The sequence below is a fragment of the Anguilla rostrata genome, chromosome 3 (assembly GCF_018555375.3).
Source record: "Anguilla rostrata isolate EN2019 chromosome 3, ASM1855537v3, whole genome shotgun sequence".
Lineage (NCBI taxonomy): Eukaryota > Metazoa > Chordata > Actinopteri > Anguilliformes > Anguillidae > Anguilla > Anguilla rostrata.
In genome coordinates, this window is record NC_057935.1 from 52,606,101 (window position 1) to 52,625,577 (window position 19,477).

At 46.1% G+C, this 19,477-nt stretch overlaps 1 protein-coding gene across 8 annotated transcripts in view; it reads left to right on the forward strand.

Annotated features, from left to right (window-relative positions):
- Positions 1-19,477, forward strand: part of mid2 (midline 2) — a 155,699-nt gene that overhangs the window by 86,664 nt on the left and 49,558 nt on the right. For 5 of the 8 annotated variants that reach the window (XM_064328160.1, XM_064328166.1, XM_064328164.1 and 2 more), the window contains one exon: positions 16,283-17,034. In XM_064328160.1, coding sequence (XP_064184230.1) covers positions 16,339-17,034 — 696 coding nt within the window. In that variant the 5' untranslated portion in view covers positions 16,283-16,338. The remainder of the gene's footprint in view (positions 1-16,282; positions 17,035-19,477) is intronic. The other 3 variants (XM_064328163.1, XM_064328167.1, XM_064328165.1) reach the window with 1 other exon arrangement.

The window sequence follows — 19,477 nt, forward strand, 5'->3', positions numbered from 1 at the left end:
TATGTGGAAGGCCCTGAGAGCATTCAAGACAGGATATAAAACAAAATCATAGGCACAGTGAAATGTGCTGTGGCCGATTGTTTATGGCTGTCTGGAATGTTATGGTTGTTCTGCTAATTTTACAGAGGAGTAGTGACCACATTGAAGCTGTGTACTTGTGTACAAGCAAAAAGCACCATTCCGTTACTTTGCAATTTGTTGAACGTTGTGTGAATAAAGCCTGTGATTCTGGGACAGAGCGATATAATTTGGAAACGCACAACGTTCTGTCCCCATGTGACTTTTTCTGTCTCATACTCTTTCTCATTTTCTCCATTTCAGCTTTTTTCTCGTTATTTTATCCTTGTCTGAACTCTGCTTTGTTTCTATCACTTTCTCTTTACTTCTCTCGTGTTATTTTTCACTCTCTCTCTCTTTCGCTCCCTCTCCCTGCGTCTCTCGTAAGTCAGTGGTGGGAAGCAGCCCGTGCTCGGCTGGAAGCGGCCCTGCTGGTTTGGGTAGGTGGATCTCAGTGTCCGGGAGAGCAGGTCTGGCGAGTCCCCCTGCCTGCCTTTCGAAACCCCTCTGCAGGCATTCTGCGGCTCTGCGGTTGCCGCGGACACCCCCCCGCTCTTCCTCCTTCCTCAGTAAATCGCGTTTCGCACTAACGGTCGTTCCCCGCGACGACGGATCCGTAGTCGGGTGGAATCGGTGGGAGCCGATTGTCTCGCGTCAGCCAGAGATGATGAAGGAGTTTGTTCGCGGAGGCTTCTTTTGATCTGCTCCGCATAATATTAAAATTTTACCACACCCTGAATAATAAAGCAGACTTGATTCAATGTGGGCTGTGCCCCACCCTGTTTATTCCTGTTGTGTGAGAGGCCTCTCGGAAAGTGTTTTGATTCAGTGTTGTCATTTTAAGGGCACACAACAGCAACAATAACAGCAACAATATACAGGTTGTATCCAGAGGAGTTAGGCCTACAGTATCTGTGGGAATGTATAGCACTATGGAACAGCGCAGAGGGCAGAGCAGCTAAGATTTTGAAACGTTGCATTTATTAACTGTTAGACTATTTAAATGTGCCTGGTGCCTTGAAAATGTCCTTCTAAGAGCCTCTACAGCTGCACAATGCAAATTATTCCCACTAGAAAGGTTTTCCTTTTAAAGGATTTTTACAACAGAACGCTGCATCAGTACTTTAAGGTAACGTTAAGTCTGGTTAAATATCAAACTGTCAAAGAAAAAGTATTTCCGAAAAGAACTGTGTGTAATCAGTGGAACCCACTTCCTATATTTAGAGCAAAGTCATTGCCCTGAATTCTCCCTAGGTTCTTGAAGGTGAAACAAATCTATTCTTTGTCCCACATTTTAGATCAACTCGCAGTCATAGTCCACACTGCTGCCGGAGATCTGTATTTTAGTCTATACTTTGCCGTAGATCCTTTCAAAATGAGTCTGATTGCGTAGGCTTCCAGCTCAGGCAGTATATGGAAGTATAACTGCAGATGTTGGATTTTTTCTCAACGTAGCAAAAGCCACCAGGAAATGCGAAGGCTTCCAAGAGAAACAATGGTTTGCAGCTAAAAGGAAATGCCATACGTTACATTTGCCTAAAAATAGACCCTCCTGATTTCACGGAATGCGTTTCAGGATGGGAACCGCATTCTAGCGATCAGGAGAAAGCCCTCGTCTGTCTTTCTTTCATATTCTTCTTTTTTTCCTCCTTTTTTCCTCTCATTTCTGCTGTTCTTCCTCCTCTTTCTTTCTCTCTCCCCTAGCCTGCATCCTTCCACGTTCCTGACGGTCCAGTCCAGTCACTTAGCCAGCAACCTTGTAACACTCCACAAAACAGCTGTTCACATATTAATAGACTGGGCTTTCCTTGATGACTGTCCAAGATTGTGCATTCAGCGAGGGTCAGTGGGGGGTGGGCGGGCGGGGCTGTGCATGTCGTCGCTGGCCCTGAAGTCTGTAACGGCAGGCATTAGCATTGGCTGCAGCACGCCGAGGAGAGGGCGAGATGCAGGCCAAGCATCTTTTCATTCCAGCAGCATGGGAATCGTAGTCCTTTTCATTTTCAACCGCTTTCTCCTTTTCTTTTCCACACCCCCCCCCCCCCCCCACCCCTGTTTAGTAGGCATCTCTGAACATGACAGTAATCCGTGCTGACCTCAGGCAGACCCACGCTCTTTGGCGGTTTAAGGTAAAAAGTACAGCAGCAGACATCTGACTCGGGAGGATAACCCCGGGTTCACAGCCACGTGCAGCACAGTTTTAATTGCTGAATCTTCTCAGCAGAAAAGTCCGGAAATCTCTTCATCTCGTGGCATCACCCTGATCTCCCTCCTTTTCTGAATTCCGACATCTGCACTTGAAAGGCTGCGGGGCCTGTCAGGCTGTTCCGCGTTCCTGCGGGTGGTGGGGCGCGCGTGGCGCTTTGAAGGGGTTTGAGCTGTTTGAACCGATCCTGGGACGGGTTGACCCCCCCTAGTCTGTGCGCCACTGGTGCTCCATAAGGGCTGGGTGACTCAAGTCAGGCACCGTTTCCTCTGCCCCCCGTTCCCACGAGAGAAGCATGAACATGCCTTAAAGTCTGTTTATCTACCATTGTCCAACCGAGGCGCGGTAACAGTGACGGAACTGACGTTTCGTAAGGGGAGCCTTAAAGGTTTGCCGGTAAGCGCGGGGTCTGCGTGGGTTCTGAGCAGTTTTCTGGGTCATTAAAAACATAAATGGTGGATAATGGATTGTAATAAAAAAAACTTCTTGCTGCAATTGAAGGCCAGATATTAGATTCCAGGTGACGGTCTGTCCCTCGGGCGTCCAATCCCGCGCTGCCGATTTCGCTGCTTCCAGCGACGGAGCGCGGACGTCCACGTTCCCGCATTTAATGCATCAATTAGGAGCTGGCTGTTAAAGCGCCACGCAACGTGCTCGGGGTTCTAATGTTGCGCCTTTTCCGTTTCGAATGCCGGTGTTTAATAGCAGCGGGGAAAAGATCGGTGGTTATTGTGTTATGGGGCATTGGAATTTAATAGAATTCTGTCTCCAGGGCAAAACTAATTCCAAGGTGGTTTTTTTTTTCCCACCGTGGAGAGCCAGAGAGGGCCCTGGCTCTTCTGAATTAGCATATTCATTGGCGTTCGGTGCTGTGAAGGCCACACAAGCAGACGTGGCCGTGGGACGCTCAAGACCGCCGACGCTTGCGTGCCCCGGCTTCGAAACTTGCTCTAGAACGTGGTATTCGCCACGCACAAACCCCGGTTTTCAACACGTCAGAATGAGCAAAATTAGCATACCGCTCGGAATTCCATCATAAAATCGCATCCGGTATTTGTTATCAATGCAACCGTACAGACTTTCATGTTTGACTCGTTTTTGAGAGTCGGAATTGAAATAAATGAAAGGCTAGAAATTGGTTTGCGTCAGCATAAAAATATGAATGTTTACATAGTCAGATTTGCTGTTTGAGCATATACTGTATATTTTTTTCATTTGTTGATTTGCCAATTATTGCTTGTCTTGTGAGGATTAAGCTAGAGATGTTTTTGTAAGTCAACAGAATGTGCAGAATTGCAGTTTGACTTTTAAATAGGGGGATGTGGGCGAAGGCAGAGTTTAAATGTAATGATGAGAAAACAGGATCTGTACGCTAGGCCATCCCCTGCGAGGACAACCAAAATCAAAGTGCAGTTTTATTTAAAATAATTAACCAGCGACACCAGAGGACACTGGAAAAGCATGCAGTGCTCATGTGTTGAACGATCCTGTGAGCATTTCTGCATTCGTCCCATTAACCTCTGCTAAATGCTGCCCTCGCATCGCAGTGATTTTGGCAGCAATTTCGTAGCGGTACGTTCGGCGGCGGGTTTGGTTTTTTACACCCTCGGGCTGTGGGCCGGTATGAGTGTCATACTGCGCCCAGCTCAGCTGTCCTCGTTAGGGACACCTGCCCTGCGGCTCACCCGCACGCGCCGACGCACGCTCACACGCACGCACGCGCACACACTTACCGCGCGCACGCTGTTCTGTTAGCCCCGCTAAATATCTTAAGAGCTCTCGCGCCGAATTTCATCCCGGTTTTGTTCTCACCAGAGCAAACGCGCATCAATAATGGACGTGCTGCGGGGTGACGGGGGGGAACAAGGCTGCGGCGTGTTGTGGCGAAGCACGATAAGACACTGCACTCGCTAAGAGCATTAAGGAAATGAAAAGGCGTTTGAAGGTATTAACTTTGCGCTATTTCAGCGCGCACGGCACCAGTCCCGAGACGAGGAAAGGTGCTTTGTTACAGCGATGTGTAAAACCGGAAAGGATGTATTTGTGGTGTTCGTAGGAGGAAGTCACGCGGCGTGGAGTGTCCTCGGAACGACATTCCAGAGGAGCTGAGCAAAGTTGGAGAAAACGAGTGTGTGTGTGAGTGTGTGTGTGTGTGCGTGAGAGAGAGAGAGAGAGAGAGAGATTATGCTTTCCATTCTTTCGTGTGTAGTGTATTCCAGACTCGATACACTACACATCAAATGATAAAGAAATTCAGCACTCAATGCCTGTTTTGCAGTTGATGATCCAAAAACAAAAAGCATGAAGTCAAATGATATCCAGCCTTTCTATATTTACTCCCGCATCTTATTCCAGGGCAAGCTGCTCCTAAGGGAGCTTCATGTAATGCTAAATTCCAACTCTATCATCTGATGGGCAGTTTGGCAAATCCTACATAGAGAGTGTGGTCTTATTCACTGCACTCCAAAGGTTACCTTACCGTACCTGAGACATAAAGTAGCACAGGTTAACATATCATGTGATTCCAAGCAGCCTGTAAAGGGTTATCCCTGTGTTGCATACCCTCAATGTCGTGAATTGTTTCAATCTGAAATGGAAAAGCCTGGCTGACTGTCTGTTTCCGTTCTATGCTTGGAAATTGCATGTTTGATTAAGCCAGAAAGCGGTCAAGAAGGGATGTGGAAAATTAGTTGTAGCTGGCGGTCACATGTTTTACACAAGCACGCACACGCGCGCGCGCACACACACACATGCACGCACATGCACACAGAGCAGGTTTTGGGTTACTTTTTGTTTAGGCTACAGTAATTACAAACTTGGCTCCTCCTAAATGTGTGCCATATGATATGACTGTTTTTGATAGCTGCCATCCATTTTGAGATTTTGCTTGTGTTGGAGTCTAACAGTTGGTTTTTTCCAGCTGTTTTACTTCACTAAATTCCTTTTTAATTTATTTTGTGACCTTCCATAATACCTTTGTGAAATGTCATAGAAACGCATGGCTTCTGTTTTGTTTAAGCTATTCTCACCAGCACATGATGATGGATTGCAAATTGAGTCTTTACAATTAGTTTTATGTCTCAAGTGTTTTGTAAGAGTCCTGACCTCACTTGACCGATTCTGTCTCAGTCAATGCACTCAGGTGGGTCAAAAGCTTGAAACCCTCTCTACACCCTCCGATCTGTGTAATGCCGACCGTGCACCAAGCCAATTATTCCGGAATCTTCCATCGGGCAAAATGGTTGCTTTAGTGCCAGTACAGCACTGTGCATCTACACACACTGTCTGAACAGTTCTGGGGAAAAAAATACAAAAGAGAAAAATTGAAGCTAGCATTTGTATTCGTGACCTTCATTTTATTTGCATTTTTTAATGCCTCATCAAAAAATAGACTCACACAAAACACTTGAAATACTTGAAATATATGGCAAAATAGGGCACTGCCGTGTCTTATGTTTTTATTATCTTTCTTCTGCACAAACTAAAAGGATTTGTTTCTTACTGAATTTGCAACGGTACACCCCGCACCCGATATATATACTTAAGTGGAGCCTTATGAGTACATGACATCTCCAAATAGAGGTTCCGGCTTAGTCTTCTCTATGGCACATATAGGATCCGGAAATTCCTCATTCCCACCAAAGCTTTTGCACTGACTAGTCAGGTCATAACAAATGTCAGGAGAAATTCGGTTGGTCTGGGCTACAGCAGGTCTTAGACTGGAGACAGAGACAGTCAAGAGCACACTGCTGGTGCCTCTAATATGTCCTTCCTAAAATGTAATTTCAGTATACTGACAATATGTATTGTCAACAAACTATGACTTGATGCATGTTTTTTTGTTTTTGTTTTTCGTAGTGCACTTGTTTAGCTCATATGTTATTCACTTATGGAACTGGATGTTTGCTATGCAAGTCAGGTTGAGAACATTGCTGTGCCCCATGTGGGATTCAAGCATGCAATCTTCTGGTCACAGGAAAAGACTAGCCCAGTTTTGGCATAGTGTTTAATAAAAGCTAAACATCGAAATAGCCTCACAGGTATTAGAAGTCACCTGCTGCCTTCGTGTTGAGACTGATTAGTTTGCCAGTGGCGTTTTAATGAATTTGTTGTCTTTGTTTGGAGGGTAGCTATGGGAGGTCCTCACGTCGCTCTTGATGAGTTGGTGACGATGTTCACGTTCCCACTGAGCCCATTTCTGATGATCACGTGATTGGATGTGGCGGACGCTAGCCAGCATGGAAAATTTAATCCACTCTCTCTTAGATGCCGCAGCAAAGATATAAATGAAAGCAGTCCATACCTGTGTGGTAATTGGATCTGCTTTGAGAGATCTAACAAACTTCCATCTTTAATAGTTATGCCTACACGCATCATGATTTTTGCTCCAATTTTCCTCTGATGCAGATTCTCACTTTGGCTTCATTCACACATTGTTTTTCTTTATTTATTTTCTTTATGAAGTTATTTAATGTGGCAATATGGAAAGGTGCATTTTCCACTTGAAGTATCCAGTGGATTAATACATCAGGTTGCAATTAAAGTTCCCCCTCCCTGTGTTCCTGTCAGATATTTGAAGAATGCACACTGGCACACCTAATGCTGTGCTACAAGCCTGTCTTTTCCCCGAAACTGGAGTCAGCCTTTCGTTAATGCTTAATTTTGAACATAAAAAGTCTGTATTCGCATCTAAAAGGGAATGAATTAAAACAAGCGACAAAAACGTCACTGCATCACCTTTTTCAAAGCACACATACTTTTTGCCGAGAGCATGCAAGAAAAAAAGTATCAAACCTTGTGGAAGTTTGTGGTTGGATGAAGCAAACATTTAGAATAGCCTACAGGGTTCAAATAGCCGAATGGTACTCCCAGAGAAGAATTAAAATTCGACAGACAAAAAAACGTGTTCTTACCTCAAAGCTTTTTTTTTTTCTCTGTAGTTTTTTTTAATCAGTTATGTATGGGGGAAAAATGCAGAAATTCATCTTCATTTAGGCTGTTGAATTTTGCATTCTTTCTGGCACCCCCTTTGTTACCCACCCTGTGTAATCTCAGGAGGCCACAGAGATTATTGGCCAACTTTCTTTGACCGTCTAGATTTTAACCGAGCAAGCCACAAAAAACTTAAAACTTTAAGTGTTTCAGCTTGATTCATCAATCTGCCCAATAAATAAATGATTAGGTGTACATTTGGTGTGTAGTGCACTGGGGTAAATTGAGGATGTTTTATGAGATGGTCGAAGTGTTCATGTTTTGCGGATTATGGTCTGTCACATTTTTTGCAGAATCGAACTTTTTCTTTGTTTGTTTCTTAATGTATCACGCAACAAGGAGCTAAGTGGTCACTGGACTGAACTGCAAATATAAAAACGAGCCTTAAAAACTCATGCTTGTTTAAAAGCGTGAGCTGCATTGCAGTTAAATGTAATATGAGCCTTTGCATTTTCATTCTGTCACAGAGCACCTATAGAGAAACTGAGAGACCTTTGAAAAGAGAGACCACCAAAGAAGTCATCCACTGTGAGGTCTCTGAACTGTAGCTTCTGATTTCACACACATATATATACTGTACAGACACACACACACACAATGAGCTCCATAATATTTGGCCCATTTTTTTTATTGATTTGGCTCTGTACTCCGCAGTTTTTGATTTGCAGTCAAACAGTACAAATGTGGGTAAAGTTTACATTATCACCATTTATTTAAGGGCATTTTTATACACTTTGGTGTCACCATGTAGAAAGCAGAGCTTGTGGTGTACAGAGCCATATCAAGAAAATCTTTGTCCCAATTATTATGGAGCTATATACAAGTGTGTGTGTGTGGGTGTATATATATATGTTATATTATGTCATAAAATGTCATGTCTCAAAATAGCCCATATTCTTTAAAATTGCTTGGATAATTTTGGTTGATGGAAAACTGCTTGCTGCCCAGTGTTTCCTCATGAAGGAACAGCCCCAGAATTTGCTGCATTTACACACCACACAGATATTTATTCTAGCAGTTTCTTCAGATTGGCCTAGACCTTTTCTGCAGAATGGTCTGTTTATATTGGATTATTAATGGTGAACACTGAGAATTTATCCGTCTAAAGCTGTTCTTAACAGGAAATCTCATGATCTTGAAAATAAATCCTGGAGGAAATGACAGTTATGGTAACAGAAAAGAGCCATACAAATTTATAGTTTTTTCCCCCTTTTCCTTTTTTTCTTTTTGACCATGGAAAAATAAAAAAGTGCTTGTTCATCATTTAAGGAAGGTACCTTTTGCTTATGTATGGTAGAATTTATAAATGTAGCCTTTGTACAAGGCTTTGAGCAGTTCACCTAGACTCATACATTAGGAAGTGGAATGGACGACTCTGAACTTTTTGTTGATTATGTTAATGGAAAATGTGACATCCTGCCAGCAATCTCACCCTGTGATTGTGCCTACTGCAACATGAACTTCCTCCCGTGACAAAGATTGGCCTTCTGTTAAACATGTCGTAGGAGAGCAGCTACGTTTTGGATACCTAGAAAGCTTATAAACGACCTTTAAAGGTTTTCCTGACTGTGTAAGCCACATAATGAAACTACCGATTCGGTCTGAATCCATAGAATCTATGTCCAAACACAGGAAGGGTCTAATTCATTACAAATGTTCACCTTTCTAATTCATGGCTGAAGATAAGGCCATCCCCCCTAAGCTGAACTTGTGTTGCTTGTGTATAAATAAGTGTGTATTACCTTTATTTGTTTTTTTGTTTTTTTAAGAATACCTTTGGAAAGGAAATGGAAAGAAGCATTTAGGTGACCTTAAATTGAAGCCATATGCCAAACCCGATTTTGGTACACGCAGGTCTATAGCCTCAGTGGCTAGTGATTGACAGATTTTCAGTTAACCGATATATTGGCCGATGTCCAGCCTTTTTCACGTATCGGGTATCGGCTGCTTAATATCAGTGCCACTGATATACCTGTGTAAAAGTAAACCAAAATGCGTCCCAGTGTAAAAGTAAGCCAGAATGTGCCCATATAACCACATTCACCACTGCAAACCAAACTGAACTCGCTACTGGTCACAAAGTGCAGCAGCGCTAAAGATGACTCACTGCACTACAAAGGAGCCCGAGCCTCTCTGTGTGGGTACACACCCCTCCCCTTCCCTGACTGCTGCAGTTACTGCTTGCAAATTTCACACGGGTTGAAATCACCGAGACCGAGCTTTGCGCTGTAAGGAATAAAATACTGTATCATGTACAGTAATTAAACGAGCCATAAATGCTTACAGCGAAAAGGACTTGTGTTGGCTCAGTATTGTGGCGAAGCACACTGAATTTAGAAGAGCTTTGCTTACCAGTATTGTTAGCAACACATTCACATCATGCGAAGTCCCATTGGTAATGAAAACATCTTTTAGCAGTTTCGGCGCACACACTGACACACGCACACACAAACACACACTCAAAAGGAGAGAGAGAAATGAAAGCATACGTTGTGGTGGTGCTATTTACATAATGGTCACTTGTAACAATTACTTGGGCTGTATTACTCGATTATTTCCTCTGTTTAAGTTAAGTAGCAGTCCTATTATGTATTTAGAGAAATTAGAAATTTATATTCTAAGTATAGACATAACCCAATGATTACTTTGACTGAACAATATCTAAGTGCAGGGTGGACTCGAGCTAAACAAGCAGTGTCGGGGGTGGCACTGTGACAACTGCAATGTGGTAATAAGCATGGTATCTAAAACAGCAAAGTCAAATAACACCACAAACATGTGGGCCCATAAAAAGAAAATAAATGTTATGATTTTTGCACATTGATTTTGCTTTCTGTTGTCATTTTGTCATTGGGAATAAAAACAATTCACTGTACAAAATATTAACTAGTTATCGGCCACTTCGGTTATTATTTTATTGGTATCGGCTGAAAACCCCCATTATTCGATCATTGTCCGTGACCATCCTCTTCTTCATATAGTGGCCTTCGTATTGGCCATCTTTACGTCCCTGTTGTCATTGAGTTTATCAAAGGCAAAGAGAGGACAAACAAGAATTGTGGACAGGCTGAACAGAGATGGGATCGAACATTATGTAGCCTATATTACTTCTATATAGAGAGAGAGAGCACCAGGGAGTTCTTCAGGTGAAGGTAGCGTTTTTACGAAGGTCAGGTCATGTTGTCTCTGTGTGTTTGCATCGTCTGCCGTGGCTGCCCTCCCTCCCGTAACACATCTGGTCCTGGTTTCTCCTAGCGCCAGGGTCACATCCTCTGAACCACCACAAATTAGCGCACATGGGCTCGCACATGGGCCACAGGCCCTTAGCTGTCTCGGGCAATGAGGGAAAGGATTCATCCAGACATGAAGAACCTTCCTCGACAGCTACAGGTTGACCTGTGCCTTATCGTTTTTTCCTGTTTATTTGCTGTTGACATTGACGTCCGCTCCTATTCTTGGATAGCCACAATCCTGAGGGCTTTGATGATCCCTCCATAGCCTTTGACTGACACACCTTTGACTGACACCTGGAACAGCAGCTGAGTTCGCATTGAATCCACAGCTCCATTTACAGATTTAAGACTTGAGTTGGGAAAAAAAGCCAGCGACCCTTGAACCTCCAGTGACCTTCACTGCAGATTAGATTACCGTCCTTATAAGAAAATATTTGTTCCCACAGCCGTTACAGTGCAACTGTGATGTCAGATGTTTTTTCAGGTTGTAACATTGGCATGTGAATAGGATAACTTTGGAAACCGCTGCATTCACATTTAAAAGCAAAGGCTGTTAAGGACAGCTGGGATTCAAATGTCCCTGTAGCATGTTTTCTTATGACCTGCAGGCATTTTAAAAGAAAACATCCACCCCAGTTTAGATTGCCACGTGCTTCTTGTGTTGCAGCTGGGCCGCTTACACCACATGCAAAAAGTACTGGAACTCAATACCCCTCCAATGCACTTGCATGCACGCCATTGGTTATTTTCCATTCTAGAGTCCACACAGTACTACAGGACAGCTAACAGCTGCTGAAAAAGAGGCATATCTCTCGTTGACAACTGGTGGTAGCCTTTGGCAGCTGGCATGTTTTTGAGAGGATCTAATGAAGCATTAGCCAGAGAAACTGTGGCTGACTCAGGCCCACCCTACTCCTGATGGGATAGGTCTGGATGTGTCCCTTCCCTGTGGACTTCTACCCATGGTGAGCTAATGACAAAACCCAGGCTTCACCTGAACTGTCGCCTATAGCACCCACATGCCCAAGTCACTCAGCTGCCCCAAAGGCAAATTTTCGAAACAGTGTTTTTTTTTTTAGAGCGTACTCTGACTCAGGAGAAATAATATCACTGGCTTGGCTCTTTGACATAATTGAATGTGACCTAATGCAATATGCGTCTCATCTAATTCTGAATTTAACGTTGCAGAATGTTAGAGAGGGAGTTTGCAGTGCGACAGCTGACTCTGAGTAAACAGGCACCGAACATAAGCGGGCAGGGCTCGGTTAGGGGCAGCGGGAGCTGCGATCTCCCTTCTGTCTGAGGTCCTGAAAGCCGCTCTCTCTCCCACTGCTACCTGTGAAAGGGCAAACTGGACTCCCCTCCTTCCCCGTTCACAGCCTGCTGACAGTGTATAAACGTCTCGGCTGAAGCGCCGGGGCCCGCCGCTGTGGGAGAGACGCTAATAGCTGCGGCCGAGTGCGCTTTGAAACCTGCCACAGAGTAATCTGAACAGCTGAGTGTGGGAGAGGGAGATACCGAGTCCTGCAGATGCCAGGCTCTGGTCTGTGTGAATCGGGCGAAGGCTTTCAGCAGAGACCCAGGAGCGAACCGCTCACAGCAGGCCGATGCTTCGGTCATCAGAACCCTTTCCTGTTGACTTGATGTTTTGGGTGGTGCAATTTTTATTAATTTCTTTCTCTCACCACCATTAGTACCAGTGTCATTCAACATCATTATTCTAATTTGATTTAACTGCAAAGAGAATGTCTTTGGCGTGATTGTAAGAGCTTGGCATAGAAACATTTGGAATTAAAAAACAGATTAACGTCTTCAAGGGTGTCAAGCAGGAACTATTTCTCATTGGCGTACAGAAACGCCTTACTCTGATTTGCTATAATTGGGGTTTAGAGGTGGCTAAGCTGAGCTTTTGCGCATTTCTGATCTGGAAGCCATCCTTGTCTCTGAGAGGGAATCCAAGACCCAGATTTAACCTCAAATGTCTGCGTGTGCTTTCGCCAGCGCGACATGGAACGGGGTCCTTCTGTAACTGGTCTAAAAATGACTGTTCTACGGACTGCCACTTTTCCCTGCCATTGTTTGGACGAGGCTAATTGTCATTGTTTCAGAAATGCCACATGATGTCGTGACGCACGTTTCTGTTTAAGCCCAGCGGCGGCGGCGTGGTGAGCGCTAATCCCTCGGGGATTTACTTTGTGTTTAAATAAAGAAACCAAACCGAACAACATTGCCTATTGTTTCAGAACCGCGGCCTTTTTTTTCTTTTTTTTCACTCTCTCGCCGGGATTGGTTTGCCCTACAGATTGGCACCTAACACAGCGCCTGTAAAGTCAATATGGAAAGATTGGGACCAATTAGCCTAATACGTTTTGGCACTGCTTTTTGTCACAGGTTTCGGAGAGGTGTGTCTGCTCCCCCCCCCCCCCCGAGTTGCCCTTTTTGTGCTAATTATCGCAGGCCTGCCAATCTGACGGACGGACCTAAAAGGTCCATTAACGCTCAACCGTGAAACATTTGAAGCAGCCACCTCCAAATTTAGTTTCCCCGCCGACTGATTTCGGAAACCGTCATGCGCATCTCCAGCGGCTGTGGGGGAAGGCTAAACACCGTTTTAAACAACCTTTCAGAACACCTTTCCTCCAGATGATTTATGTGAGTTTATTTTCCGGCCCCATTAGCTAGTGTGCAGCCCACTGAGCCAGGCAGGGTTTGCTGCGCCACTAAATTATTGATTGGATGGAAGTGGCCCTTGTGCTGAATAGTTGGCCTTTTGCCTCCTCACCTGGGCGGCTGAGTCTCAGACACAGTCTCACTCTCAGATGCAGTCTCAGTCGCAGAGACACAGATTTAGTCTCAGACGCGGTCTCAGACGCAGATACAGACACAGTCTCAGAGACACAGATTCAGTCTCAGACGCAGATGCAGACGCAGTCTCAGAGATGCAGATTCAGTCTTAGATGCAGTCTCAGATGCAGACACAGTCTCAGACGCAGTCTCAGTCGTCAACACAGTCTCAGATGCAGATACAGACACAGTCTCATTCTCAGATTCAGTCTCAAACGCAGACACAGTCACAGACACAGACACAGTCTCAGCCGCAGATGCAGACGCAGACGCAGACACAGTCTCAGTCGCAGACGCAGACGCTGCACAGACCGGGCGCCGGCACACGGTCTCACCTCCTTATGTTCCCATCGGCTTTAAGATAACAGTCTCTGCTCTCGATGCCACAGGCCTCGGTGATAATGCCCTCTCAGCTACGGGAATCAGAATTGAGTCCGGAAACCACTTGACTTTTTGAGCTGATAAAATAAATCTATATAGTTTAATCTATTCACGATACGGTCATTTATTTTTCCAATAATCTGCTGAACCTACTTTCACCTGCAGAGTACATATTTGGAACTCTAATGATACGGCTTCAAGGTCAGGGCGGCGTCCTTCTTGGAAGCTAACGTTTTGGACCTGGTGTATTTAAGCGAGTAGACCGTATAAAGTTTTTTGATTTAGTAAAGTAAAATACCGGTACTCAGAGGTTTTCATTCTGCTACCAACAGTTAATTAAGGTTAAGTAACAACAGAAGAATATAGATTTAGTTCCAGCGTATTCTGATTGTAGATGAATAGGGTTTTGCTTTTACGCCGATCGTTACATAGAGAGCAGTACGCCGGATTAAAGACATCGTAATTTGACCAGAGCCTGTTTATGGAAGGCGATGTCTCAGGTGGTATCACTGAGCCATGATTGCTATGTGTGGCTCCCAAGCCAAGAAGCCCTTTAAATGTCAAGCGATGCTCGGCTAGATCGATAAAAAGATACATGCGGGTGCGCCGAAGAGCCGAAGGAGAAATGCACTTTTCACGCAAGGATGAGAAATCTTAATGGAATCGCATTAATCGGGGTCATCAATTTTAATGCCCTTGTTTCGTGCTGGTAACTTTGTTTGCTAAAAGGAATGGGTAAATGAAACTCAAAATGGCAGTTTGCATCGGTTGATGGGATTTTGTTTTGGAGGCCACCGCATCGCACGGCTGCTCATTATTTACTGGCCGTAACTTCATGAGGGGAGTGTTTTTCCGTACTGGCACCATATGTGATTTGGGTCTTTAGCAGTCAGACATGATTCTGACCTGTGATCGGAGTAGCTTCAAAATCTTGAGGAATTGATTCTTATAAACAGAGGGCTTTGGTGCATTGCAGTTAACTAGTTAAAATAATTAAGCAGGGACGGAAATTGAGTGTTTTCCTTTTTCCCTGTTAAGGGAAAACCTCTCTTGCTCTTGAAAGGACGCGTAAGACATGCCCCCCCCCCCCCCCTCCCCCGAGGCATGGAGCTGGAGACCAGCCAGGGCCCCCTGCTTCTCACACGTCATCTACTGCAGCCCAACACTGTCTGTCCCGTTTAAAGCAGACAGCCTGGGACATGTAATCCAAACTGTGTCTGTCTCGCCTAGTCTGTGTCTGACTCCTGTGGTCTACACCGGTCTGTTGGCTGTCCCAGTCTGAATCTGCCTGTCGGGCTGTCCCAGTCTAAACTGGACTGTCAGAGTTGAAACTACTGTGTGTGTGAGTGTGTGTGTGTGTGCGCGCGCGCGTGCCTCTGTCATCTGAACCAGCCTGTTCTGTGCCTGGCTGCCTCAGTCTGAATCAGCCTGTCGGGCTGTCCCAGTCTAGACTGGACTGTCCTAGATGCAACTAGTGTGTGCGTATGCGTGTATGTGCCATCTATACCAGCCTGTCTGCCTGTGTCGGCTTAAACCATCTGCTTTTTTAATCACTCATTCCTGATAGTCCCTGTCTGAACTGGACTGTCCTAGATGAAGCTAGTGTGTGCAGATGTGCATCTGTGCCTGTCTGCCTGTGCCGGCTAGTATGTAAAACTAAACCAGCGCATCTGCCTGCGTCGACTAAAACAGTCTGCTTTTAATCACTCCTTCCGTGTCTGGCTGCCTCAGGCTACTTCAGCCTGTTTGTGACCAGTCTGTGTGCCTGCACTGTCTAAAGCAGCCCGTGTCTGATTGCCCCAGTCCATACCAGCCTCCAGTAAAAGAAAGCACACACGCCCGCACATTACATAAACCGGCCGTGTCTCAAACGTGCCCCGTGATGCTTCTCCGAGTTCTTCAGCGCCTCGCTCTCCGCTACGTGGGCAGAGAATAGACCCGCTTTCTGACTTTGGAGACGCCGGAGCAGGTCTGGCAGACTGAGAAAATCTCTGCTGCCTCTGATCTCGAATTTGTCTTCTGAAAATATCAATATGCTCTCTGAAGTCATAACAGCAGCCAGCTGCAGGAGATCACTTGTCCTGTCTCAGCCCCGTGCCTTCCCGCTGTTTTGCACTTACAGGGGAAATCGTGACTGCTAATTCGGGCCCTGAAACCGCTGCATAAGCACGTCAGAGTTGCTTTTTCTGCATCTCTGCTATCGGTTCGCTATCAGAAGATTTGGCTTTATTCTGTATCATTGGCTGGGAGTTTTGTGGATGTCTTGATAATACAATAATAGCGGTACAAGTCATTTGTGGAGCACTTTTCCCACGCTGGAATGTAATTTGTTCCAATCGTAATGGAAGATTATGCAAATTCACTGCCCTGAAAACTCGCGGCAGCAATGCTAAATCTTAATCATGTTAGGAATACACTTTTTGGGGGAGCTATGCTGATCAAAGGGGGAGTGTTGTTAATACACTCATGGTGTAATTTCCCTTAAAGGAAGTTGTGTTATTTAATGTGAGTGAGGTTTATACATGCTTTTGGCTGTCATTCTCACTGGCTGGCCTGTGTTGCTCTGCAGGTATTTTACCAGCTTCTGTGGGATTTGATGTCGTCTCTAGTTCGGTTCAACTGAAGATGGACACACTGGAGTCGGAGCTGACCTGCCCAATCTGCCTGGAATTGTTTGAAGACCCTCTGCTCTTGCCCTGCGCCCACAGCCTGTGCTTCAACTGCGCCCACCGCATCCTGGTGTCCCACTGCTCCACCAACGAGCCCATCGAGTCCATCTCCGCCTTCCAGTGCCCCACCTGCCGCTACGTCATCACGCTGAACCACCGCGGCCTGGAGGGGCTGAAGCGCAATGTGACGCTGCAGAACATCATTGACCGTTTCCAGAAGGCCTCCCTGAGCGGCCCCAACTCCCCGAGCGAGAGCCGGCGCCCGCAGCGCCCCCACAGCAGCGGAGGAGGTACCACCGCGCGAGGAAGCCCCGCCTACGCCATGTCGCTGGAGCAGCGCGTGGGCTGCCAGTTCTGCGAGCAGGACCCGCCGCGGGAGGCGGTCAAGACCTGCGTCACCTGCGAGGTGTCGTACTGCGACCGATGCCTGCGCGCCACCCACCCCAACAAGAAGCCCTTCACCGGGCACCGGCTGGTGGAGCCCGTGCCCGACGCCCACCTGCGCGGGCTCACCTGCCTGGAGCACGAGAACGAGAAGGTGAACATGTACTGCGTGGTGGACGACCAGCTCATCTGCGCCCTCTGCAAGCTGGTGGGCCGCCACCGGGAGCACCAGGTGTCCTCGCTGAGCGAGCGCTTCGACAAGCTCAAGGTCAGACTCCCACACGCACGCACGCACGCAGTCACACACACACACGCACGCAAACACACACGCCCACGTACAAACGCCTCTGCCGTCTCTCTGTGACTCAGGTTTTTATCTGTAGGACTGATTGAAGTGGGTCTGAGGGCAGTTGAACAGGCTGTGACTGGGTTTTTAAATGTTTAATAATGCGTTCCCTCAGTGAATCGGTTGCAAGGCCTATATTTTTATGGGGAAAGTAACCAGTGTTCTCCGAATACTTCCAGATAGCTCTGGCATGCTCCGAAGGGGAACATCAGGTAGCAAGAGCTCACTGAGAACCTGAGTAGAGGTTCTCTTCAGACCTGGTGACTTTCAGGCTTGTTAGCATCAATGTCCGTCTTTATGTTTTATTGCATTGTATTGATTCAGAAATATTGATACATCCCTCCTTAAATGATGAGAAAAGACATGGTGGGGAAAGACTTTCACACCCTAAAGGTGTTGACTGTACCAGCAGAAGTACAGACGATCAATAGAATCATGAAGAGTCCCTGTGGACAAGCCCTGTTAATATTACAGAGCTGAGCTAGCACTGTGTTTGCTGGAAATCTGTGGCTGGTAGGGGGTACGTTTAGTGAGATTTAGTTCCTTTATATTTTTAGTGGCAAGTAACTTTCAGCTGTCCTGTATGTTTTGTGAATTTGCATGTGGCTGGTGCTTTCCCTGTGAACGTGCGGTCGGTACGCGACCCCGCAGCTGGCAGCGTTGGAGCTGTTTCGAGGGCCGGTGTCATTGTAATAGTAGTTGACTTTGCAGTCCCTAAAGCCTCCCTGTTCAGCTCTGTGCTGACCCACTACAAAGACAGGGACTGCTGAATCAGGTGGCTTCCAAAAAGCTAATTCACACTAATGACCGCATCTGACTCCAAAGCCAGTCAAACACGTATGGCCAGAGCTCGGGCTTTGCAGCTCAGCTGCCCCGCCGTCTATTTTCAGCTCCTCGAGAGTTGATCGCTCGTGACTCAGCAGAAGGACCCGCGTCCAGAGCGCGGTGAAAAAATCCCCCCCGGACGGATTGCCGGGGCTCTGCACGTGTTCCCAGCGCCCGGGTCGCGCGGCACACGCAACGCAGGAGTGCGTCCGTGTGGCGAATCGCAAAGCCGGTTAATCGACATCGTGCGGTGGCCGGGTGGAAATTAGCCAGCGGCGTCAAAGAAACGGCGCTGGGCAGGGCGGTGGTACAGAATAGTGAAAGGCTCTGTGCGCTATAATGGAATGCAGTGTATTTCGTAAGCGTGAGTCATGCACAATCATTTATTTAAATAAAGCTGGAATTGTCGTCTTTTTCTTTTATCTTAAAGGTCACGTGAAGGTCAAGTTACTAAATCTGTAGAGTGTAATACTAACTCTCCCAAACCGGGTCATAGAAACTTGCGCTAAGTACAGTTGTTTGTGCTCTCATTGGAAGAAGCTCTCAAAGAGGGAATGACAATGGCGTGTTATGTGAAAGAACGGCACAATAATGACAGGGAAAGACTGTCGGCAAAAGGGTTTTTCTCGGTGAAAATAACAGGGACCGGTGAACTTAATCTCCCATCGGTGCGTTTTCAATAGGAATAAAAAAAATAACGACGGTGTCTGAATACCTTCTTATATTTCCCGTCGAGTCTTTGTTCAGAAATTCCCACCAAGGAAGCGGAGATCCGTGACTCCGGTTCCCGCCCACCTCCAGCTCTTTGATGAGCAGGAATGTAACGGTGCTGAAATGCCATTGATCACCGCGTATTAGAAAGAGCCATTGTGCCAGCACGGGGGAGAACGCCGCGCGATGAGAACGGTCCCGCCAGAGAAACGGGGTGCTGCGCGGAAGAAAGAGGAGGATGTCAGAGACCGTGCTGACGTTCGTCCGCGCTAGAGATCGCAGTTCCATAACGCGCAGCGTTGCGTGCGGTGGCTCGTTCACAGGATTCGTAACTACAGGGTTGTGTGTTTGATTCCTGGGCGTGGTGCAACTTTTTTGCTGTTTTGAGCTGTTCAAACTGAACCACCTCAAGGAAACTCTTCATAATCCTTTTAATCCGTGATGTGTGAGGCCGTTTAAGCTGTGTAACTCCAACCGGATCGGGGCGTCTGCAGTTCAGTATTGAATTATGAATTATTTGTGATTTAAATGTCGCGTGCAAACCCGGCCTTCCCCTTACTCATCTCCATGTAATCACTTGATCTGCGTAGTTTGTCACTTTAAATCAACGCGAGTCATCTTAAAACCATTAGCTTTGAGTACCTAATATGGTGGATGGAGGAAAACTTTAAGCAGTTTTTTATTTTGTTTATTTTTTATTTTTTATTTTGTGCCTGCATGAAAGAGCGTCTGCAGCCCAGCCTGCATCCCTCCATTGCTGCAGCCCATTTGAATGTTCCTCTGTTAAAGCTTTGAACTCCCCTCACTTTGAACTGCCAATCCGCGATCT